General features: G+C 36.1%; 1 protein-coding gene across 1 annotated transcript in view; it reads left to right on the top strand.

Moving 5' to 3' along the window:
- STXBP5L (syntaxin binding protein 5L) overlaps nt 1-25,537 on the top strand; it is a 368,748-nt gene that overhangs the window by 147,690 nt on the left and 195,521 nt on the right. Inside the window, exon 9 of the mRNA XM_060149320.1 lies at nt 5,205-5,328. Within this exon, the coding sequence (XP_060005303.1) occupies nt 5,205-5,328 (124 nt within the window). The remainder of the gene's footprint in view (nt 1-5,204; nt 5,329-25,537) is intronic.

Raw genomic sequence — 25,537 nt, 5'->3', positions numbered from 1 at the left:
TTTCTACATTTAAGCCTTGTATGTTACCAGTATTTTTATCATTGGAAAACTGCCTAGTTCTGATCCAGTGCCTCACACTGCCTGTTGGTATTTGCACGAGTTCCACCTCTGGGTTGTTCTCCTGAGTGGAAATTTTGCCTTGACGGATTATTTTTAAGCCTTTTTTGGGCATTTACATATGTTGGTGTCTATTACCTATCTTTTTCTTTCCTTTACGCTCTATGTTTGTTTCTTTCTTTTTTTTTTGTGGTACACGGTCCTCTCACTGTTGTGGCCTCTCCCGTTGCGGAGCACAGGCTCCAGACGCGCAGGCTCAGCGGCCACGGCTCATGGGCCCAGCCACTCCGCGGCATGTGGGATCCTCCCGGACTGGGGCACGAACCCGTGTCCCCTGCATCGGCAGGCGGACTCTCAACCACTGCGCCACCAGGGAAGCCCTATGCTTATTTCTTAACCTTTTTGTCCTTAAGGTCTCTAAATATACTATTCACATCTTTAGAAAATTGTTTTTCTGTGGCAGAAAGTTTAAGTAGTCAGTTTGAAAGGCCTTATCTTCTAATACTTGCCTTCTTACAGTAAAGAGAGATTTTTAAAATAGTAATACTTAATAATAAAAGTCAGATCTTGAAGTACATTTTATCGTACAGAATTGAGATTCTAGGTTTTCATGTAGAGAAAACAATGAACTCTTATCAAGGATAGTCTGTTAATTGATACTTCGGTTGTTCGAAGATTGATTCTAGGCTATTATTTCCTTCTTAAGAAGAAGCTAATGTGAAAAGAGTGAGGCTAGGGGCAAAAGGTGAGAAAGGGAAATTATATCTTGTAGCTGTGGAAATAAAGGGTATCATCTAGGCTCTCAATTAAACTAAAAATTGTTACAGTGATGAGAGATAGGAAAATACAGGTCAAAAATCAGTGTTTAGAATTACCCAGGCTTAAATGGGAAGAGTGCCAAAGAATTTAAGGCAACACTAAGATAAATAGAGAAATAAATTTGAAAGGAAAACACATTTTTTTAGAACAGTTTCTTTTTATGCCCTCTTCCATCCCCTTATAAAAGTAAAATTTAAATTTTGGTGCTTAAAGGTACAAGCCTTCGGCTATCCCATAACCCCCACCCCCCATTCATTTCTTAGTGGTTCTGGAAAACTAAGATTTTATGATATATACAAGATTATTGTCATGGTGATAAAGAATTCAGAAGTAAATGATATAACAGCTGGGTAATTTGGTCATGATTAGTGAACAGTACTCTGGCAAGCAATGTCATACAATTATGCTCTTTATGATCAATTTACGAGGCACCTTGAATCATAAGGCAAGAAGGTCCTAGAGAGCTAAGCTAGGGTTTTCCTTTTGTTAAATACATAAAATACAAAGATGAGTATGAAGATCACTTCCTCTCTTAAGACTAGCAGTTAGGGCTTCCTAACCGGATGCCTGGGTCCGGGAAGATCCCACATGCTGCAGAGCGGCTAGGCCCGTGAGCCATGGCCACTGAGCTTGTGTGTCCAGAGCCTGTGCTCCACAACGGGAGAGGCCACAACAGTGAGAGGCCCGCGTACTGCAAAAAAAAAAAAAAAAAAAAAGACTAGCAGTTAGATAAGAGTCCAAATACCATCTGTGTATTTAGCCAGTTGGAACTAGAGTGGAGCAGCTGAAATGGAAATCCAGATGAGAATGCTCAATCAGCTAGTTTTCCTGTGGCCTTAAAAAGTGTGGAAGGAAGATTTCTAACTTTAAAAAGTAAGTGAAAGTAATTTTGCAATGAAATGTTTAAATAAAGATTAACAATGTTTAAGTCAGTAGAATACTACACTTTATACTTAGAATTATATGAATATATATAAAATTGATTTACTTTAATGCATAATTATATGTCCTATCATTTTAATAAAGATAGTTGTATACTTCATGTTATTACCAAACTTTTCAAACTTTCCTCATCACTTTACGTCTCATATTTTGAAATCATCTGTCCTGAAATGGTTTCTCATAAGTCACCAATGATCAGTGACCCCTTCCTTAGTCTTTTAAGTTCCTCACTAAACCTGTGACTTTACATCAGTCCTTCCTTCTTAAAATGGTTTCTTCCCTTGTTTGTGTTTTTCCACCTCATTTTTCACCCCTCCTTTCTCCATCACTGGTTCTTTCCTTAACTCTCCTTTACATTATAGATACTTTTCAGGATTCTACGTCTTCACCCTCTCTTCATTTCTCCTTCAGTTTACATTTATGTTCATATCCCCTCCCCCCATTTCAAATATTACCTATATTATGCTGATAAATTAAAAATTCATGTATCTTTAACTCTTACCTCTCTCCTGAGATCTAGATCCAAATATCTAATAATCTATAAGTCCAGATGAATATTCCATTGGCACTGAATTTATATTTACAGGTCTGAACCTCTTTTTCAGTTTTTCAATTTTGATTTAGTTATTTTAATTTATAACCCTCAGAGTCATATTTGACCCTTTTTTGTTCTTCATATATCATATGCAATCACTTTTGTGGTCTTCTTGATCCAATTTTTATATTGTCTCTGATTTATTTCTTCTCCTTTTTCATTCCCACATTCAGCATCCTAGTTGAGGATGTTATCTTTTGCCTGGAAGACTTACAGTAGCCTTTTAACTAATCATGTTTCCTCAGATATCTTACCTTTTCAATATATCTTTCACTAACAAGATTATCATTTTAAGACATAGCAGATCAGGTAATTCTCTACCTCAAAACCTTTGAATGGCTTCCAGTTGTCAACAGTACAAAGTCTTATTCCTTGACAGGAGGTTTAAGGCCCTGGTGCTTTTTCCCTTGAATTTAATTTACTGCATCCTTCTACACACTTCTACACTTCAGACATGTTACTCACTGTCTCCTAAACATACCATTTACTTCCTACCTCCAGGCCTTTGCTTCTGCTAATACCTTATCATGAACTCCCTTCTTTCCTCTTATGCATATCAAAATTCTATTATTTAGCTACTGTAAAGCTATTTGGACTATCTAACTAGCCACTTGATAAATAACCACTGATGAATTCAGAGTTTTGTTTTGGAAATCCAAGATCATTTTCAGAAATAACCATATGAATTTTACTTCCACATTAGCTGTGAAATTTTTGTTTCATTACATCAATATTTCTTAAATAATCTCTGATACAGAAATCTCTCAGAGTCTGACATGAGGATAACTTTTTAATTCCTTACTAACTGCTGTTTTTCCTTTTTTCAGATTTTTACCTAGCTTTTTGGGTTTCCTTTGTCTTTTTCGTTTACAAGAAATTCAGTCACAGCCACTGAGTTTATTTTCCATATTGTTCTTCATTAAAAATTTTTTTCTTTAATTAGTTGTATTATATTTGGTTTTTCAGCAAATGCTTAAGGTCCTTTTTAAAGAAAAGAGTGGGGTATAATCAAATAAATAGAAATTGAATTTTTACCCATTAAGTCAGTTCAAATTCCAGCTGTTCAGTCTCTTCAATGATGGGCTATTTGACATCCTATTATTTAATAACAAGTTGGTTTTACATGCCTACTCTTCTGTACAATAAATGTACTTCTTTTATAGTACTTATCTTGGTTTTATGTTATATATTTCATTTTTATATCTGTCTTCTCCAGTAGACAGAAATGCAGTGGAATAGAAAGAAAGGTTAGGGCTGGGGCTCTGTGCCTACCATTTATAGCAAAGTAGTCTGAGAGAACTTTAAATTGACTAAGGTTCATCCAGGTTAACATGTAGAGGAGGCAAGAAGTGACATTTCCCTTTAGTCACATAAAAAATGAGAAGAAATACGCAGAGGAGAAGACAAAGAAGAGCGTTTTTTCCCTCTCACTGCCTCTGCTGAACCCTGGCAATAAAGAAGTCTTCTCTGCCCAGTAATAAAGACCAGGGTGAGAGAAAACATAAGTCCAGTGTGTCATGGTATCTTTTGCAATTAACCAAATCTTACTTATCTTGAGGTCCACTCATATACTATTTCATTTCTGATATGTCTAATGACTGCTCTAGTCATCATTTATTTATAACTCTAACAATACTTATTGTTTGGAAATATGTGTGTGTGTGTGTATATATATGTATAAGTTTGGTATAAAATAAATATATACATAACTTAGTTTTATAAATATAGATTAAAAAACTAAACGTTAAAAGTTCCAAACAATAAGTAGTATTAATATTGGTATAAATGTTTCCTACCTCGCAGTTGTTTAAGTTCTTTTAAGGAAAGGATCATGCTGTCTGTATATACATCTGTTCAACTTTTATGCCTACTAGAGTTTCTTTCATTCTGCTTATTAGCACATTACCCAAGTTCCATATATACTTTATTAATTTTGAAAGAATACCAAGAGTGTGGAAATATTTGATAACATTAATTACTTATTCATTTAACAGATATTTTGAATACCTACTTTATGCAAGACACTGTGCAACCACTGGGAATAAAACAAATTAGGAAAATGTAATGATCACTTTTTAATTTTATTTAATTCACATCTACAGAATGAATCTGTAAATACAAAAATTTTAAACTCTTCTTGCTTTAAGTCAAATTAAATAGTATATGTTAGAGTTAATATAGTCCAATGATTCCAAATATGGGTTTTGTAGTCAGACACTGGCTTTGAGTGGTGTAACCTGAGCAAGTATCTCAATCTTTCTAGGCCTATTTCACCACGTGTAATTTGGAAAAACATAATATCTGTTTTGTAGGATTAAATGAGATAATGTACATAAACTGCTTACCCTGGGGTCTGTCATGTAGTAAGCCTTCAAATTGCAACTCTTATGTAAACTACCTTTTAAGTTGGCTATTTTAAGTGGAACTAGCCTTCTACCTCACCAGAGATTATTTTCTGATAACCTTGCTTTTACTTCTGTGTAATAATTTTCAAAGAAGCATTAAAGGGTACGGGGAGGACCTAGAATTTACAACAAAAGGTTCTGGGATCTAACAATACTATGAAATTTACTTAACTTTTCTTTATCTTAGGAGGTGAGTTTTTGTAGCCTTCTATAAGCCTATAGAAGGTTGAAACCAAAGGTAGTATGACCTAGGTCAGAAAAATTACATATGTTTCCTAAGTGTTATTGCTATAATAATTCTGTGTTAAAATATTTTTCCTTTGGAATATAGAATGATATATCAACTTTTCCCCTCCTCTACTTGTTTTTAATTGTTATTTCATTAGGCTATTCATTCAATTGATTGGCATCATGAGGGCAAACAATTCATGTGCAGCCATTCAGATGGTAGCTTGACTTTATGGAACCTGAAAAGCCCAAGTCGTCCTTTCCAGACCACAATTCCACATGGTAAGATGTATGCTTTCAAAAGAAATCAACTCTGGACATTGAGTGCCGTTACTTGAAGTAGGAAAGTTGGTATCATTATCACTAGAAAGAGGTAATAGCACATAGCTTCTGATTCTAAATACCCCTTTATACCTCCTTCAGATCCCTACATTATGACCCAAAGTTTCTATACTTCCCTTCCTCCTATCTATCAACTTTCCTACATTGTAAGTGATACCTATTCAATTTTGATACCAAAAATTGAATAACTGATGGTTGATGTACCTGAAGCAGAGGAGATAATATAGGATATTTGACGAATTTTAAGGGGTAAGGAGCTAGTGAGAGAATGGCACTTTATAGATCTGACTCTTGGACCTAATTTCTATACTGCTTTAGAGTCTGTTGTTTTCTAAATTCTCCCATTTATTTCCATTTCTGCCATTTGATTCCACTAAATTATGACTACATGGTTTTTATCGTAGGTTGTATTTATCTTATTATATTCCTCATTGAAAGGAGATATTTAGGATTTATGTTGGATCTGTCTAACTAGGCAGAATAAAAATTTCAAATGTATGAATATTTTTTATTCAGAGGCCATATTATTTTCCCTAATATTGGTGATGATCTGAGTTTTGTGTTTATCTCTTACCATTGGTTGGTTGTAAGAATAAAGAGGTCAAAACCTAGAGGTTAATGAAATACATTCTATTTCATAGTTTCTGAGTGTTTATTATAGTTTCACATTGAGAAAATAGTGGTATGTTTTTATAGTGGGTGAAATCAAAAGATGGAACTATTCCAGCTTGGGTTGGTTTGCCATTTTTTGTACCACAGTTGCATGTTCCACCACAAAAGATTACATTATTGCAACATTTACCTTAGCAGTTTACTTAGCGATTACGTTACATTTAAAAACTTACTTAGAGATGCTTTATTTATTTATTTATTTATTTAAATAGAAGTACAGTTGATATATTATTTATATCAGTTTCAGGTGTACAACATAGTTTTTCAATATTTTTATAGATTACACTCCAGTTAAAGTTTTTACAAAATAATGGCTATAATTCCCTGTGCTATACAATATTCCTTATTGCTTATTTATTGTATACATATAAATAAATGTATATGTATCTCTTAATCTCATACCCCTAATTTGCCCCTCCCCCCTTCCGTCTCTACTCTGGTAACCACTAGTTTGTTCTCTATATCTGTGAGTCTGTTTCTGCTTTGTTTTTGTTTTATTTTTTGGTTCCACGTATAAGTGATAACATAGAGTATTTGTCTTTCTTTGAATTATTTAACTTAGCATAGTACTCTATGCTATTCTGCCATCCCTGTTGTTGCAAATGGCAGAATTTCATTCTTTTACATGGCTGAGTAATATCCATTATATAGATGTGAGATATACACACACACACACACACACACACATATATGATCTGAGTCAAATTTGAAATTCTCATTTTTACTTTGTACTGTTTAAATCTTCACTGTTTTTTATTATTGGTTGATTTTTCAATTCTTAGAGAAGTAAGTTAAAATATGTGTTATGAATATTTTCCTTGTACTTCTATTTATTTTTGTTTTTATACTCTAAAAATCAAATAGCTAAATGTGGCTGATATCGTTTATCAGATATTCTGTGATTTAACTGGTGTTTGACTAGGAATCAATTTCTGAGAAAGCGGTATTAAAATTTAATGATTATAGAATTGTCTACTTTTCACTTTAATTCTGTACTTTTTTGTTTCATGTATTTTAAGGTTTTATTGTTAGGTAGCTATTATGTCTCCTGTAGAGAACATATAGTTGGGTCTTGCTTTTTTATTCAGTCTTACATAATTTAGTTGGAGTGTTTAGTCCGTTAATATTAAATATAATTACTGATGGGACTGGATTTAGGTATACCAGTTTATTTTTTGTTGTTGTTGGTCCTATCATTTTTTGTTCCTTTTATCTCCCCTTTTTGCCTTCTTTTGGATTATTTGAAAGTTTTTATTATGATTCCATTTGAATTTACATATAGGCAATTTATCTTCACATATTCTTTTTAATCTGTTGCTCTAGGGATTACAATATATTGTACTTCCTTAGCTTTCCATATTCTATTAGGGTTAATTGTAACACTTCACATAAAATGTAGAAATTTCACTACCACATATATTTATTTATCTTCACCCATTGTCCTTCATGCAACAGCTATCATATGTATTACATCTAAATACAATGTTACAATTTTTGCTTTCAATACTCTTTAAGTATTTTTTTATTGATGTATAGTTAACTTACAATGTTTTGTTAGTTTCAGGTGTACAGTGTAGTGATTCAGTTATTTTTATTTTCATATTATATTCCAGTATAGGTTATTACAAGATACTGAATATAATTCACTGTTTGATGCAGTAAATCCTTGTTGCTTATCTATTTTATGTATAGTAGTTTATATCTGTTAATCCAATACATGTAATTTGTCCCTCCCAACCTCCCTCCCCTTTGGTAACCATAGATTTGTTTTTTATATTTATAAGTCTGTTTCTGTTTTGTATATAGATTAATTTTTAGATTCCACATATAAGTGATATCATATAGTATTTGTCTTTCTCTGTCTGACTTACTTCACTAAGTATAATATTCTCTAGGTCCATCCATGTTGCTTCAAATGACAATATTTCATTCTTTTTTATGGATGAGTCAATATTCCATTGTATTTATATACCACATCTTCTTTATCGATTCATCTGTTGGTGGACATTTAGGTTGTTTCCATGTCTTGGCTATTGTAAATAGTGCTGCTATGAACATTGCAGCGCATGTATCTTTTCAAATTAGAGTTTTCATTTTTTTTCTGGATATATACCCAGGAGTGGGATTGTTGGATCATATGGGTAGCTCTATTTTTAGTTTTTTGAAGAACCTCCATACTATTTTCCATAATGGCTGCACCAATTTATATTCCTTCCAACAACATACAAGGGTTCCCTTTCCTCCACATCCTCTCCAGCATATATTATTTGTAGACATTTTGATGATAACCATTCTAACCAGTGTGAGGTGATAACTCATTGTGGTTTTGACTTGCATTTCTCTAATAATTAGCAATGTTGAGCATCTTTTCATGTGCCTGTTAGCTATATGTATGTCTTCCTTGGAAAAATGTCTATTTAGGTTTTTGCCCATGTTTTGATTGGGGTTTTTTTTTGATATTGAGTTATATGAGCTGCTTGTATATATTGGATATTAACCCCTTGTCAGTTGCATCATTTACAAACATTTTCTCCCATTTTGTAGGTTGTCTTTTTATTTTGTTGATGGTTTCCTTTACTCTGTAAAAGCTTTTAAGTTTGATTAAGTGCCATTTGTTTATTTTTGCTTGGATTTCTTTTGCCTTGGGAGACTGATCTAAGATAATATTGCTAGGATTTATATCAGAGAATATTTTGCCTATGTTCTGTTCTGGGAGTTTTATGGTGTCAAGTCTTGTATTTAAGTCTTTAAACCATTTTGAGTTTATATTTGTATCTGGTGTGAGGAAGTGTTCAAATTTCATTGATTTATATGTAGCTGTCCAGCTTTCCAAGCACCCCTTGCTGAAGAGACTATTTTTTCTCCATTGTATATTCTTGCCTCCTTTCTTGTAGATTAATTGACCATAAGTTGTGGGTTTATTTCTGGGCTCTCTGTCCTGTTCCATTGATCTATGTGCCTTTTTTAGTGTGTGCAAGTACCACATTGTTTTGATGACTGTAGCTTTTTCTGAAGTCTGTAAGGGTTATACCTCCAGCTTTGTACTTTTTCCTCAGAATTGCTTTGACAATTCTGGGCCTTTTGTGGTTCCATATAAATTTTAGGATTGATCTAGTTCTGTGAAAAATGTCATGGATATTTTGATAAAGATTGCACTAAATCTGTAGTTTGCTTTGGGTAGTATGGCCATTTTTAACAATATTAATTCTTCCAATCCAAGAGCATGGAATATATATTTTTTTAAATCACTTTTAGTTTCATTTATCAAAGTTTTATAGTTTTCAGTGTAAGGTCTTTCACCTCCTTGGTTAAGTTTATCCCTAGGTATTTTATATTTTTGATGCAATTTTAAACAGGATTTTTCTTTTATTTTCTCTTTCTGACATTTCAGTGTTAATATAAAGAAATACAACAGATTTATGTATATTAATCTTGTATTCTGCTACCTTGCTGACTTCTTTTATTAGTTCTGATAGTTTCTGTGTGGAAACTTTAGGGTTGTCTACATACAGTACCATGTCATCTTCATAGAGTGACAGTTTTACCACTTCCTTTCCAGTTTCTTATTGCTGTGGTTAGGTTAGGACTTCCAATACTATGTTAAATAGAAGTGGTGAGAGTGAACATCCTTGTCTTGCTCCTGAGTTTAGCAGGAAGTCTGTCAGCTTTTCACTGTTGAGTATTATATTGGCTCTGTGTTTGGTGTAAATGGCCTTTATTATGTTGAGATATGTTCCTTATACCCACTTTTATGAGAGTTTTTATTATGAATGGATGTTGAATTTTGCCAAATGCTTTTTCTGTGTCTGTTGAGATTATGATGTGATTTTTATTTTTTCTTTTGTTAATGTGGTGTATCACATTGATTGGTTTGTGAATATTGAACAATCCTCATGACCCTGGAATAAAACAAACTTGATCATGGTGTATGATCCTTTTTATGTATTGTTGGATTTGATTTGCTAATATTTTGGTGGGGATTTTTGCATCTATATTCATCAGAGATATTGGCCTGTAATTTTCTTTTCTTTCTTTCTTTTTTTTTTTAGTGTATTTGTTTGGTTTTGGTATCAGGGTGATGGTGGCCCTATAGAATGAATTAGAGAGTGTTCTATTCTCTTCAGTTTTTTGGAATAGTTTGAAAAGGATAGGAATAAGTTATTCTTTGTATGTTTGGTAGATTTCCCCAGTGAACCTGTCCAGTACTGGACTTCTATTTGCAGGGAATTTTTTTTTTTAAGATTTATTCATTATTTATTTATTTATTTTTGGTTGCATCGGGTCTTAGTTGCAGCACTCGGGACCTTCATTGAGGCATGTGGGCTCTTCATCATGGTGCATGGGCCTGTCTCTTGTTGCTGCATGTGGGTTTCTCTCTAGTTGTGGCGTGTAGGTTTTCTCTCTCTAGTTGTGGTGCGCAGGCTCCAGGGCGAGTGGGCTCTGTAGTTTGCAGCACGTGGGCTCTCTCGTTGAGGTACATGAGCTCAGTAGTTGTGACACACAGGCTTAGTTGCCCCATGGCATGTGGGATCTTAGTTCCTTGACCAGGGATCAAACCCCTGTCCCCTGCATTGTAAGGTGGATTCTTTGCCACTGGACCACCAGGGAAGTCCCTAATTTTTTTTTTTTATTTATTACAGATTCTATTTTACTTCTAGTGATTGGTCTGTCCACATTATCTGTTTCTTCTTGACTAAGTTTTGGCAGGCTGTATGTTTCTAGAAACTCGTCCATTTTTTCCAAGTTGTCTAGTTTTTGGCATATAATAGTTGTTCATAGTATTTTCTTATGATGTTTTGTATTTCTGTGCTATCAGTTATTATTTCTCCTCTTTCCTTTCTTATTTTGTTTATTTGGGTCCTCTTTCTTTTCTTCTTTGTGACCTTGGCTAGTGAATTGTCGATTTTGTTTATCTTTCAAAAAAAACGGCTCTTGGTTTCATTGCTCTTTTCTGTTATTTTTTAAATCTTTATTTATTTCTTCTCTGATCTTTATTATTTCTTTTTTTTTCTGATAACCTTAGGGTTTTTTGTTCTTTTTTTCTAATTCTTTAAGGTGGTCACTTAGGCTGTTTGAGATTTTTCTTGTTTCTTGACGAAGAGCTGTATCAGTATAAACTGCCCTCTTAGAAATGCTTTTGCTGCATCCCATAGATTTTGTAAGGTTCTGTATTCATTGCTATTTGTCTTGAGGTATTTTCTGATTTCTTCTTTGATTTCATCATTGACCGATTGGTTTTTTTAGTAGCATGTTGTTTCGTCTCCATATGTTTCTTATTTTTCCATTTTTCTTTGTATTGTTTATTTCTAGTTTCATACTGTTGTGGTCAGAAAAGATGCTTGAAATAATTTCTGTCCTCTTAAATTTGTTGAAACTTTGTTTTGTGAGCTAATATGTGCTCTATCCTAGAGAGTGTTCCATAAATACTTGAAAATAATGTGTTTTCTATTTTTTTTTGGATGTAGTGTCCTGTAGATATAAACTAAGTCCACCTGGTCTCTTGTGTCATTTAGGACCTGTATTGCTTTATTGATTTTCTCTCTGCATGATCTGTCCATTGATGTCAGTCGGGTGTTAACTTCTCCTATTATTATTGTATCCCTGTAAATTTCTCCCTTTATGTCTCTTAGTATTTGTTTTATATATTTAGGTGTGCCTGTATTGTATGCTTATATGTTGATGTGTGTAATATCCTCTTCTTATGTTGATTCTGTTATCATTATGTAATTCCCTTCTTTGTCTTTGTTATAGACTTTGTTTTAAAGTCTATTTTGCCTGATATGAGTATTGCTACCATCTCTTTCTTCTCATTTCCATTTGCATGAAATATCATTTTCCATCCCCTCACTTTCAGTCTCTGTCTTTAGCCCTGAAGTGAATCTCTAGTAGGCAGCATATGGTAGGCTCTTGTGTTATTTATTTTTTATCAACTCTGCCACTCCATGTGTTTTGATCAGAGCATTTATTCCATGTATTGATAGGTATGCATTTATTGTCATTTTATTCCTTGATTTCAAGTTGATTTTGTAATTTTTCTTTGTTTATTCTTTTTTTTAACATCTTTATTGGGGTATAATTGCTTTACAATGGTGTGTTAGTTTCTGCTTTATAACAAAGTGAATCAGTCATACATATACATATGTTCCCATATCTCTTCCCTCTTGCGTCTCCCTCCCTCCCACCCTCCCTATCCCACCCCTCCAGGCAGTCACAAAGCACCGAGCCGATCGATATCCCTGTGCCATGCAGCTGCTTCCCACTAGCTATCTACCTTACTATGTTTGTTAGTGTGTATATGTCCATGACTCTCTCTCGCCCTGTCGCAGCTCACCTTTCCCCCTCCCCATATCCTCAAGTCCATTCTCCAGTAGGTCTGTGTCTTTATTCCTGTCTTACCCCTAGGTTCTTCTGACATTTTTTTCCTTAAATTCCATATATATGTGTTAGCATACGGTATTTGTCTTTTTCTTTCTGACTTACTTCACTCTGTATGACCGATGCTAGGTCTATCCACCTCATTACAAATAGCTCAATTTCGTTTCTTTTTACGGCTGAGTAATATTCCATTGTATATATGTGCCACATCTTCTTTATCCATTCATCCGATGATGGGCACTTAGGTTGTTTCCATCTCCGGGCTATTGTAAATAGAGCTGCAATGAACATTTTGGTACATGACTCTTTTTGAATTATGCTTTTCTCAGGGTATATGCCCAGTAGTAGGATTGCTGGATCATATGGTAGTTCTATTTGTAGTTTTTTAAGGAACTTCCATACTGTTCTCCATAGTGGCTGAACCAATTCACATTCCCACCAGCAGTGCAAGAGTGTTCCCTTTTCTCCACACCCTCTCCAGCATTTATTGTTTCTAGATTTTTTGATGATGGCCATTCTGACTGGTGTGAGATGATATCTCATTGTAGTTTTGATTTGCATTTCTCTAATGATTAATGATGTTGAGCATTCTTTCATTTGTTTCTTGGCAGTCTGTATATCTTCTTTGGAGAAATGTCTATTTAGGTCTTCTGCCCATTTTTGGATTGGGTTGTTTGTTTTTTTGTTATTGAGCTGCATGAGCTGTTTGTAAATTTTGGAGATTAATCCTTTGTCTGTTGCTTCATTTGCAAATATTTTCTCCCATTCTGAGGGTTGTCTTTTGGTCTTGTTTATGGTTACCTTTGCTGTGCAAAAGCTTTGAAGTTTCATTAGGTCCCATTTATTTATTTTTGTTTTTACTTCTATTTCTCTGGGAGGTGGGTCAAAAAGGATCTTGTTGTGATTTATGTCATAGAGTGTTCTGCCTATGTTTTCCTCTAAGAGTTTGATAGTTTCTGGCCTTACACTTAGGTCTTTAATCCATTTTGAGCTTATTTTTGTGTATGGTGTTAGGAAGTGACCTAATCTCATAATTTTACGTGTACCTGTCCAGTTTTCCCAGCACCACTTATTGAAGAGGCTGTCCTTTCTCCACTGTACATTCCTGCCTCCTTTAACAAAGATAAGGTGACCATATGTGCATGGGTTTATCTCTGGGCTTTCTATCCTGTTCCATTGATCTATATTTCTGTTTTTGTGCCAGTACCATATTCTCTTAATTACTATAGCTTTGTAGTATAGTCTGAAGTCAGGGAGCCTGATTCCTCCAGCTCCGTTTTTCGTTCTCAAGATTGCTTTGGCTATTCGGGGTCTTTTGTGTTTCCATACAAATTGTGAAATTTTTTGTTCTAGTTCTGTGGAAAATGCCAGTGGTAGTTTGATAGAGATTGCATTGAATCTGTAGATTGCTTTGGGCTGTAGAGTCATTTTCACAATGTTGATTCTTCCAGTCGAAGAACATGGTATCTCTCTCCATCTATTTGTATTATCTTTAATTTCTTTCATCAGTGTCTTATAATTTTCTGCATACAGGTCTTTTATCTCCTTAGGTAGGTTTAATCCTAGATATTTTATTCTTTTTGTTTCAATGGTAAATGGGAGTGTTTTCTTCATTTCAATTTCAGATTTTTCATCATTAGTGTATAGGAATGCCAGAGATTTCTGTGCATTAATTTTGTATCCTGCTACTTTACCAAATTCATTGATTTGCTCTAGTAGTTTTCTAGTAGCATCTTTAGGATTCTCTATGTATAGTATCATGTCATCTGCAAACAGTGACAGCTTTACTTCTTTTTTTCTGATTTGGATTCCTTTTATTTCCTTTTCTTCTCTGATTGCTGTTCCTAAAACTTCCAAAACTATGTTGAATAAGGGTGGTGAGAGTGGGCGACCTTGTCTTTTTCCTGATCTTAGTGGAAATCCTTTTAGTTTTTCACCCTTGAGGACAATGTTGGCTGTGTGTTTGTCATAGTCATATATGGCCTTTATTATGTTGGGGAAAGTTCCCTGTATGTCTACTTTCTGCAGGGTTTTTATCATAAATGGGTGTTGAATTTTGTCGAAAGCTTTCTCTGCATCTGTTGAGATGATCATATGGTTTTTCTCCTTCAATTTGTTAATATGGTGTATCACATTGATTGATTTGCGTATATTGAAGAATCCTTGCATTCCTGGAATGAGCCCCACTTGATCATGGTGTATGATGCTTTTAATGTGCTTTTGGGTTCTGTTTGCTAGTATCTTGTTGAGGATTTTTGCATCTATGTTCATCAGTGATATTGGCCTGTAGTTTTCTTTCTTTCTGACATCCTTGTCTGGTTTTGGTATCAGGGTGATGGTGGCCTCGTAGAATGAGTTTGGGAGTGTTCCTCCCTCTGCTATATTTTGGAAGAGTTTGAGAAGGATAGGTGTTAGCTCTTCTCTAAATGTAGATAGAATTCGCCTGTGAAGCCATCTGGTCCTGGGCTTTTGTTTGTTGCAAGATTTTTAATCACAGTTTCAATTTTAGTGCTTGTGATTGGTCTGTTCATATTTTCTATTTCTTCCTGATTCAGTCTTGGCAGGTTGTGCTTTTCTAAGAATTTGTCTATTTCTTCCAGGTTGTCCTTTTTATTGGCATATAGTTGCTTGTTGTAATCTCTCATGATCCTTTGTATTTCTGCACTGTCAGTTGTTACTTCTCCTTTTTCATTTTTAGTTCTATTGATTTGAGTCTTCTCCCTTTTTTTCTTGATGAGTCTGGCTAATGGTTTATCAATTTTGTTTATCTTCTCAAAGAACCAGCTTTTAGTTTTATTGACCTTTACTATCGTTTCCTTCATTTCTTTTTCATTTATTTCTGATCTGATCTTTATGATTTCTTTCCTTCTGCTAACTTTGGAGTTCTTTTGTTCTTCTTTCTCTAATTGCTTTAGGTGCAAGGTTAGATTGTTTATTCGAGATGTTTCCTGTTTCTTAAGGTGGGATTGTATTGCTATAAACTTCCCTCTTAGAACTGCTTTTGCTGCATCCCATAGGTTTGGGTCGTCGTGTCTCCATTGTCATTTGTTTCCAGGTATTTTTTTATTTCCTCTTTGATTTCATCAGTGATCACTTCGTTATTAAGTAGTGTATTGTTTAGCCTCCATGTGTTTGTATTTTTTACAGATCTTTTCCTCTAATTGATATCTAGTCTCATAGCGTTATGGTCAGAAAAGATACTTGATACAATTTCAATTTTCTTAAATTTATCAAGGCTTTATTTGTGACACAAGATATGATCTATCCTGGAGAATGTTCCATGAGCACTTGAGAAAAATGTGTATTCTGTTGTTTTTGGATCAAATGTCCTCTAAATATCCATTAAGTCCATCTTGTTTAATGTATCATTTAAAGTTTGTGTTTCCTTATGTATTTTCACTTTGGACGATCTGTCCGTTGGTGAAAGTGGGGTGTTAAAGTCCCCTACTATGAATGTGTTACTGTTGATTTCCCCTTTTATGGCTGTTAGTATTTGCCTTATGTATTGAGGTGCTCCTATGTTGGGTGCATAAATATTTATAATTGTTATATCATCTTCTTGGATTGATCCCTTGGTCATAATTTAGTGTCGTTCTTTGTGTCTTCTAATAGTCTTTATTTTAAACTCTATTTTGTCTGATATGAGAATTGCTACTCCAGCTTTGTTTTGGTTTCCATTTGCATGGCATATCTTTTTCCATCCCCTCACTTTCAGTCTATTTGTGTCTCTAGGTCTGAAGTGGGTCTCTTGTAGACAGCATATATATGGGTCTTGTTTTTGTATCCATTCAGCCCATCTGTGTCTTTTGGTGGGAACATTTAATCCATTTACATTTAATGTAATTATCGATATGTATGGTCCTATTCCGATTTTCTTAATTGTTTTGGGTTTGTTATTGTAGGTCTTTCCCTTCTCTTGTGTTTCTTGCCTAGAGCAGGTCCTATAGCATTTGTTATAAAGCTGATTTGGTGGTGCTGAACTCTCTCAGCTTTTGCTTGTCTGTAAAGGTTTTAATTTCTCCATCAAATCTGAATGAGATCCTTGCTGGGTAGAGTAATCTTGGTTGTAGGTTTTTCTCCTTCATCACTTCAAATATGTCCTGCCAGTCCCTTCTGGCTTGCAGAGTTTCTGCTGAAAGATCAGCTGTTAACCTTATTGGGATTCTGTTGTGTGTTATTTTTCCCTTGCTGCTTTTAATATGTTTTCTTTGTATTTAATTTTTGACCGTTTGATTAACGTGTGTCTTGGCGTGTTTCTCCTTGGATTTATCCTGTATGGGACTCTCTGTGCTTCCTGGACTTGATTAACTATTTCCTTTCCCATATTAGGGAAGTTTTCAACTACAATCTCTTCAAATATTTTCTCAGTCCCTTTCTTTTTCTCTTCTTCTGGAACCGCTATAATTCGATTGTTGGTGCGTTTAATATTGTCCCAGAGGTCTCTGAGACTGTCCTTAGTTCTTTTCATTCTTTTTTCTTTATTCTGCTCTGCAGTAGTTATTTCCACTATTTTATCTTCCAGGTCACTTATCCGTTCTTCTGCCTCAGTTATTCTGCTATTGATCCCATCTAGAGTATTTTTAATTTCATTTATTGTGTTGTTCATCATTGCTTGCTTCATCTTTAGTTCTTCTAGGTCCTTGTTAAATGTGTCTTGCATTTTGTCTATTCTATTTCCAAGATTTTGGATCATGTTTACTATCATTATTCTGAATTGTTTTTCAGGTAGACTGCCTAATTCCTCTTCATTTGTTAGGTCTGGTGGGTTTTTATCTTGCTTCTTCATCTGCTGTGTGTTTTTCTGTCTTCTCATTTTGCTTATCTTACTGTGTTTGGGGTCTCCTTTTTGCAGGCTGCAGGTTCGTAGTTCCTGTTGTTTTTGGTGTCTTTCCCCAGTGGCTAAAGTTGTTTCAGTGGGTTGTGTAGGCTTCCTGGTGGAGGGGACTAGTGCCTGTGTTGTGGTGGATGAGGCTGGATCTTGTCTTTCTGGTGGGCAAGTCCACATCTGGTGGTGTGTTTTGGGGTGTCTGTGGACTTATGATTTTAGGCAGCCTCTCTGCTAATGGGTGGGGTTGTGTTCCTGTCTTGCTAGTTGTTTGGCATAGGGTGTCCAGCACTGTAGCTTGCTGGTCGTTGAGTGAAGCTGGGTGCTGGTGTTGAGATGGAGATCTCTGGGAGATTTTCACCGTTTGATATTACATGGAGCTGGGAGGTCTCTTGTGGACCAGTGTCCTGAAGTTGGCTCTCCTACCTCAGGGGCACAGCACTGACTCCTGGCTGCAGCACCAAGAGCCTTTCATCCACATGGCTCAGAATAAAAGGGAGAAAAAGTAGAAAGAAAGAAAGAAGGAAAGAAGGAAAGAAAGGAAGGAAGGAGGGAAGGAAGAAAGGAGGGAAGGAGGGAAGGAAGGAAGCAAGAAAGGAAGGAAAGAAAGAGGAAAGAGGATAAAATAAAATAAGATAAAATAAAATAAAGTTATTAAAATAAAAATAATTATTAAGAAAAAAATTTTTAAAAAGAAAAAAAAAACGGATAGATAGAACCCTAGGACAGATGGTGACAGCAAAACTATAGAGACAAAATCTCACACGGAAGCATACACATACACACTCACAAAAAGAGGAAAAGGGGAAAAAATAGTCAGTCTTGCTCTCAAAGTCCACCTCCTCAATATGGGATGATTCGTTGTCTATTCATGCATTCCACAGATGCAGGGTACATCAAGTTGATTGTGGAGCTTTAATCCGCTGCTTCTGAGGCTGCTGGGAGAGATTTCCCTTTCTGTTCTTTGTTCGCACAGCTCCCGGCGTTCAGCCTTGGATTTGGCCCTGCCTCTGCGTGTAGGTCGCCGGAGGGCATCTGTTCTTCGGTCAGACAGGACGGGGTTAAAGGAGCAGCTGCTTCGGGGACTCTGGCTCACTCAGGCCAGGGGGAGGGAGGGGTGCGGATGCGGGACGAGCTTGCGGCGGCAGAGGCCGGCGTGACGTTGCACCAGCTGGCGGCACGCCGTGCGTCTCCCATGGAAATTGTCCCTGGATCACAGGACCCTGGTAGTGGCGGGCTGCAGAAGTTCCCGGGAGGGGAGGTGGGGATAGTGACCTGTGCTCGCACACAGGCTTCTTGGTGGCAGCAGCAGCAGCCTTAGCATCTCATTTCCGTCTCTGGGGTCCGCGCTGTTAGCTTCGGCTCGTGCCCGTCTCTGGAGCTCCTTTAAGCAGAGCTCTTAACCCCCTCTCCTCGCGCACCAGGAAACAAAGAGGGAAGAAAAAGTCTCTTGCCTCTCTGGCAGGTCCAGACTTTTCCCCGGACTCCCTCCCAGCTAGCCGTGGTGCACTAACCACTGCAGGCAGTGTTCACTGCGCCAACCCCAGTCCTTTCCCTGGGATCCTACCGAAGCCAGAACCTCAGCTCCCAGCCCCGGCAGGTGAGCAGACAAGACTCTCGGGCTGGTGAGTGCCAGTTGGCACCAATCCTCTGTGTGGGAATCTCTCCACTTTGCCCTTCGCACCCCTGTTGCTGTGCTCTCCTTCGTGGCCCCGAAGCTTCCCCCTCCGCCACCCGCTGTCTCCGCCCATGAAGCAGCTTCCTAGTGTGTGAAAACTTTTCCTCCTTCACAGCTTCCTCCCACTGGTGCAGGTCCCGTCCCTATTCTTTTGTCTCTGTTTATGCTTTTTTCTTTTGCCCTACCCAGGTACGTGGGGAGTTTCTTGCCTTTTGAGAGGTCTGAGGTCTTTTGCCATTGTTCAGTAGGTGTTCTGTAGTAGTTGTTCCACATGTAGATGTATTTCTGGTGTATCTGTGGGGAGCAAGGTGATCTCCACATCTTACTCTTCCACCATCTTCCCGATTCCCCCCACTCTGTGGTTTTGATTGGCATTTCCCTAATGAGTAAAGATGTTGAGCGTCTGTTCATGTGCTTGTTGCCTGTTTCTGTGTATTTTTTGGAGAAATGTCTATTCAGTTGCTTTGCCCATTTAGAAACTGAAGGTTTTTTTTTTTAAATTATGGAGTTGTAACAGTTCACTGTACATTCTGAATACATATCTCTTATTAAATATATGATTTGAAAATATTTTCTCCTGTTCTGTATGTTGTCTTTTCACTTTCTTAATGGTGCCCTTTAAGCACAAAACTTTTAATTTTGATAAAGCTCATTTTATCTGCTTTTGATTTTATTGTTTATGCCTTTAGTATAGTATCTAAGAAATAATTGCCTAACCTAAGGTCACAAAGATTTATTCCTGTTTTCCTGTAACAGTATATAATTTTTTTTTTTTTTTTTTTTTTTTTTTTTTTGCGATACGTGGGCCGCTCACTGTTGTGGCCTCTCCCGTTGCGGAGCACAGGCTCCGGACGCGCAGGCTCAGTGGCCATGGCTCACGGGCCCAGCCACTCCGCGGCATGTGGGATCTTCCTGGATCAGGGCACGAACCCGTGTCCCCTGCATCGGCAGGCGGACTCTGAACCACTGCACCACCAGGGAAGCCCTAACAGTATATAATTTTAGCTCTTGTATTTAGGTCTGTGATCCATTTTGAGCTAGTTTTTATGAATGGTGTAAGGAAGAGGTTCAGTATCGTTCTTTTGCATGAGGATATTTTATTGTTCCAGCATCATTTGTGAAAAAGATTATTTACCCATTGAATTTTGTTGGCACCCTTTTTGAAAATTAATTTACAAATAATGTAAGAGTTTATTTTTGTATTCTCAGTTCCATTCCGTTAATCTATATGCCAGCACCACACTGTCTTGATTACTGTAGTTTTTTGGTAGGTTTTGGAATCAACAAATACAAATACTCCAAATGCAAACTTAAACGTTTGCTCCAAAGGCTCCATGGAGTAGAATGGAGGGGAGTAGGTAAAACCTAGAGGCCTACTTGAGGTGAATAGTCTAATAAGAAACACTTGTGTAAAGCCTGTACTCAAGGTGGTTGTACAGTTAGTGAAACTAGTTAACAAGAAGTAAGTTCTACCTTTCAAAAATGCACAAAAGTAAAACTTGATTGCCTGCATCAAAACTAGTGCTTATTAGGAAGGGAGATAAAAGTAACCTGAGAACTGCCAACCAGAAACCTGCTTTAAAAATGCCATTGTGTGCACTGCAAATTTATATTACCTGTTCTCAGAAGGAGAATTTAATTTTATTAATTTATTCAAGTTTAGAATTTTTAGGATGTAAGAAACCATTGGTCATTTTGTAAATCATCTCTATGCCTAATAATGCTTGTTGTCTTAAAACATTTTGTCTGATAAGAAATACGGCTGTACTAGCTTTCCTTTGAACAGTAGTTGCCTGATATATATAGTTTTTTTTGTTATTATATGATTCTTTATTCATGTAGTCAACAAGCACAATAAAATTCCTGTTTTTCATGTTCATGTATTGTTTTATTAATTTTCCTATTGAACAAACTATTTGATTTTTATTTTATAATAATTTTTTATATAGCAGGTTCTTATTAGTTATCTATTTTATATATATTAGTGTATATATGTCAATCTGAATCTCCCAATTCATCCCACCACCACCATCCCACTCCCGCTTTATCCCCTTGGTGTCCGTATGTTTGTTCTCTACATCTGTGTCTCTATTTCTGCCGTGCAATCCAGTTCATCTGTACCATTTCTCTAGATTCCACATATATGCATTAATATACAATATTTGTTTTTATCTTCCTGACTTACTTCATTTTGTATGACAGTCTCTAGTTCCATCCATGTCTCTACAAATGACCCAGTTTTGTTCCTTTTTATGGCTGAGTAATATTCCATTGTATATATGTACCACATCTTCTTTATCCATTCATCACTTGATCGGAATTTTGGTTGCTTCCATGACCTGGCTATTGTAAATAGTGCTGCAGTGAACATTGGGGTTCAATGTCGTTTTGAATTGTGGTTTTCTCAGGGTCTATGCCCAGCAGTGGGATTGCTGGGTCATATGGCAATTCTATTTTAAGTTTTTTTTTGTTTTTTTTTTTTGGTACATGGGCCTCTCACTGTTGTGGCCTCTCCTGTTGAGGAGCACAGGCTCAGCGGCTATGGCTCACAGTCCCAGCCGCTCCACGGCATGTGGGATCTTTCTGGACTGTGGCACAAACCCGTGTCCCCTGCATCAGCAGGCGGACTCTCAACCACTGTGCCACCAGGGAAGCCCTATTTTTAGTTTTTTAAGGAACCTCCATACTGTTCTCCATAGTGGCTGTATCCATACTGTTCTCCATAGTGGCTGTATCAATTTACATTCCCACCAACAGTGCAAGAGGGTTCCCTTTTCTTCACACTCTCTCCAGCATTTGGTTTTTGTAGATTTTCTGATGATGCCAATTCTAACTGGTGTGAGGTGGTACCTCATTGTAGTTTTGATTTGCATTTCTCTAATAATTAGTGATGTTGAGCAGCTTTTCATGTGCCTCTTGGCCATCTGTATGTCTTCTTTGGAGAAATGTCTATTTAGGTCTTCTGCCCATTTTTTGATTGGGTTGTTTGTTTTTTTAATATTGAGCTGCATGAGCTGTTTATATATTTTGGAGGTCAGTCCTTTGTCCACTGATTCATTTGCAAATATTTTCTCCCATTCTGAAGGCTGTCTTTTTGTCTTGTTTATAGTTTCATTTGCTGTGCAAAAGCTTTTAAGTTTCATTAGGGCCCATTTGTTTATTTTTGTTTTTATTTGCAGTACTCTTGGAGGTGGGTCAAAAAGATTTTGCTGTATTTTATATCAAAGAGTGTTCTTCCTATGTTTTCCTCTAAGAGTTTTATAGTGTCTGGTCTTACATTTAGGTCTTTAATCCACTTTGAGTTTATTTTTCTGTATGGTGTTAAGGAGTGTTCTAATTTCATTCTTTTGCATATAACTCTCCAGTTTTCCCAGCACCACTTATTGACGAGACTGTCTTTTCTCCACTGTATATCCTTGCCTTCTTTGTCGTAGGTTAGTTGACCATAGGGGTGTGGGTTTATCTCTGGGCTTTCTATCCTGTTCCATTGATCTATACTTCACTTTTTGTGCCAGTACCATATTGTCTTGATGACTGTAGCTTTGTAGTATAGTCTGAGATCAGGAGTCTGATTACTCCAGCTCCAGTTTTCTTTCTCAAGATTGCTTTGGCTACTTGCGGTCTTTTGTATCTCCATACAAATTTTAAGTTTTTTTGTTCTAGTTCTGTAAAAAATACCATTGGTAATTTGTTAGGGATTGAATTGAATCTGTAGATTGCTGTGTGTAGTATAGTCATTTTCACAATATTGATTCTTCCAATTCAAGAACATAGTATATCTCTCCAGCTGTTTGTGTCATCTTTGATTTCTTTCATCAATGTCGTATAGTTTTCTGAGTACAGGTCTTTTACCTTCTTAGGTAGGTTTATTCCTAGGTATTTTATTCTTTTTGTTGCAATGGTGAATGGGATTGTTTCCTTAATTTCCTTTCTGATTTTTCATTGTTAGTGTATAAGAATGCAAGAGATTTCTGTGCGTTAATTTTGTATCCTGCAACTTTACCAAATTCATTGAATAGCTCTAGTAGTTTTCTGGTGGCATCTTTAGGATTCTCTATCTATAGTATCATGTCATCTGCAAACAGTGACAGTTTTACTTCTTGTTGTCCAATTTGTATTCCTTTTATTTCTTTTTCTTCTCTGATTGCCATGGCTAGGAGATCCTAAACTATGTTGAATCATAGTGGACATCCTTCTCTTGTTCCTGATCTTAGAGGAAATGGTTTCAGTGTTTCACCATTGAGAATAATGACCTTTATTATGTTGAGGTAGGTATCTTCTGTGCCCACTTTCTGGAGAGTTTTTATATAAATAGTGGTGAATTTTGTCAAAAGCATTTTCTGCATCTGTTGAGATGATCATATGGTTTTTATTCTTCAGTTTGTTAATATGATGTAATCACAGTGATTGATTTGCATATTTTGAAGAATTCTTGCATCTGTGGGATAAATCCTACTTGATCATGGTGTATGATCCTTTTAATGTGTTGTTGGATTCTGTTTGCTAGTATTTTGTTGAGGATTTTTGCATCTATATTCCTCAGTGATATTGGTCTGTAATTTTCTTTTTTTGTAGTATCTTTGTCTGGTTTTGGTGTCAGGGTGATGGTGACCTTGTAGAATGAGTTCAGGATGTTCCTTCCTCTGCAAGTTTTTGGAAGAGTTTGAGAAGCCTGGGTGTTAGCTGTTCTCTGAATGTTTGATAGAATTCACCTGTGAAGCCCTCTGATCCTGAACTTTGTTGGAAAATTTTTAATTCCAGTTTCAATTTCATTACTTGTGATTGGTCTGTTCATATTTTCTATTTCTTCCTGGTTAAGTCTTGGAAGGTTATACCTTTCTAAGTATTTGTCCGTTTCTTCCAGGTTGTCCAATTTATTGGCATAGAGTTGCTTGTAGCAGTCGCTTATGATTCTTCTGTATTTCTACAGTTTCCGTTGTAACTTCTCCTTTTTCCTAATTTTATTGATTTGAGTTCTCTTCCTCTTTTTCTTGATGAGTCTGGCTAAAGGTTTATCAATTTTATTTATCTTCTCAAGAATCAGCTTTTTGTTTTATTGATCTTTCCTATTGTTTTCTTTGTTTCTATTTCATTTATTTCTGCTCTGATCTTTATGGTTTCTTTCCTTCTACTAACTTTGGGTTTTGTTTGTTCTTCTTTCTCTAGTTCCTTTAGGTGTAAGTTTAGATTGTTTATTTGAGATGTTTATTGTTTCTTGAGGTAGGATTGTATTGCTATAAACTTCCCCCTTAGAACTGCTTTTGCTGCATTCCATAGGTTTTGGGTCATCGTGTTTTCATTGTCATTTGTTTCTAGGTATTTTTTGATTTCCTGTTTGATTTCTTCAGTGATCTCTCGGTTATTTAGTAGCATATTGTTCAGCCTCCACGTGTTTGGTTTTTTACAGTTTTTTCCCCCTGTATTTGATAGCTAGTCTCATAGCGTTGTGGTTGGAAAAGATACTTGATACAATTTCAATTTTCTTAAATTTACCAAGGCTTAATTTTTGACCCAAGATATGATCTATCCTGGAGAATGTTCAATGAACACTTGAGAAGGAAGTGTATTCTGTTGTTTTTGGATGGAATGTCCTATAAATATCAATTAAGTCCATGTTGTTTAATGTGTCATTTAAAGCTTGTGTTTCCTTGTTTATTTTTATTTTGGATGATCTGTCCATTGGTGAAAGTGGGGTGTTAAAGTCCCCCAATATTATTGTGTTACTGTTGATTTTCCCTTTTACAGCTGTTAACATTTGCCTTATGTATTGAGGTGCTCATATGATGGGTGCGTATATATTTATAATTGGTATATCTTCTTGGATTGATCCTTTGATCATTATGTAGTGCCCTTCCTTGTCTCTTGTAACATTCTTTATATTTAAAGTCTATTTTATTTGATATAAGTATTGCTACTCTAGCTTTCTTTTGATTTCCATTTTCATGGAATATCTTCTTCCATCCCCTCACTTTCAGTCTGATTGTGTCCCTAGGTCTGAAGTGGGTCTCTTGTAGACAGCATATATATGGGTCTTATATTAGTATCCATTCAGCAAGTCTTTTTTTTTCATTGGAGTATTTAGTCCATTCACATTTAAGATAATTTTCAATATTTATGTTCCTGTTACCATTTTCTTAATTGTTTTGGGTTTGTTTTTGTAGGTCCTTTTCTTCTCTTGTGTTTCCCCCTTAGAGAAGTTCCCTTAGCACTTTCTGTAGAGCTGGTTTGGTGGTGCTGAATTCTCTTAGCTTTTGCTTGTCTGTAAAGCTTTTGATTTCTCCATCGAATCTGAATGAGATCCTTGCCGGGTAGAGTAATCTTGGTTTTAGGTTCTTCCCTTTCATCACTTTAAGTATATCATGTACTCCCTTCTGGCTTGTAGAGTTTCTGCTGAGAAATCAGCTGTTAACCTTATGGGAGTTCCCTTGTATGTTATTTGTCATTTGTCTCTTGTTGCTTTTAACAGTTTTTCTTTGTCTTTAGTTTTTGTCAATTTGATTACTATGTGTCTCTGCGTGTTTCTTCTTGGGTTTATCCTGTTTGGGACTCTCTGCGCTTCCTGGACTTGGGTGGCTATTTCCTTTCCCATGTTAGGGAAC

The sequence above is a fragment of the Lagenorhynchus albirostris genome, chromosome 5 (assembly GCF_949774975.1).
Source record: "Lagenorhynchus albirostris chromosome 5, mLagAlb1.1, whole genome shotgun sequence".
In the NCBI taxonomy this organism is placed as follows: domain Eukaryota; kingdom Metazoa; phylum Chordata; class Mammalia; order Artiodactyla; family Delphinidae; genus Lagenorhynchus; species Lagenorhynchus albirostris.
This window is presented reverse-complemented; position numbering and strand designations above follow the sequence as displayed.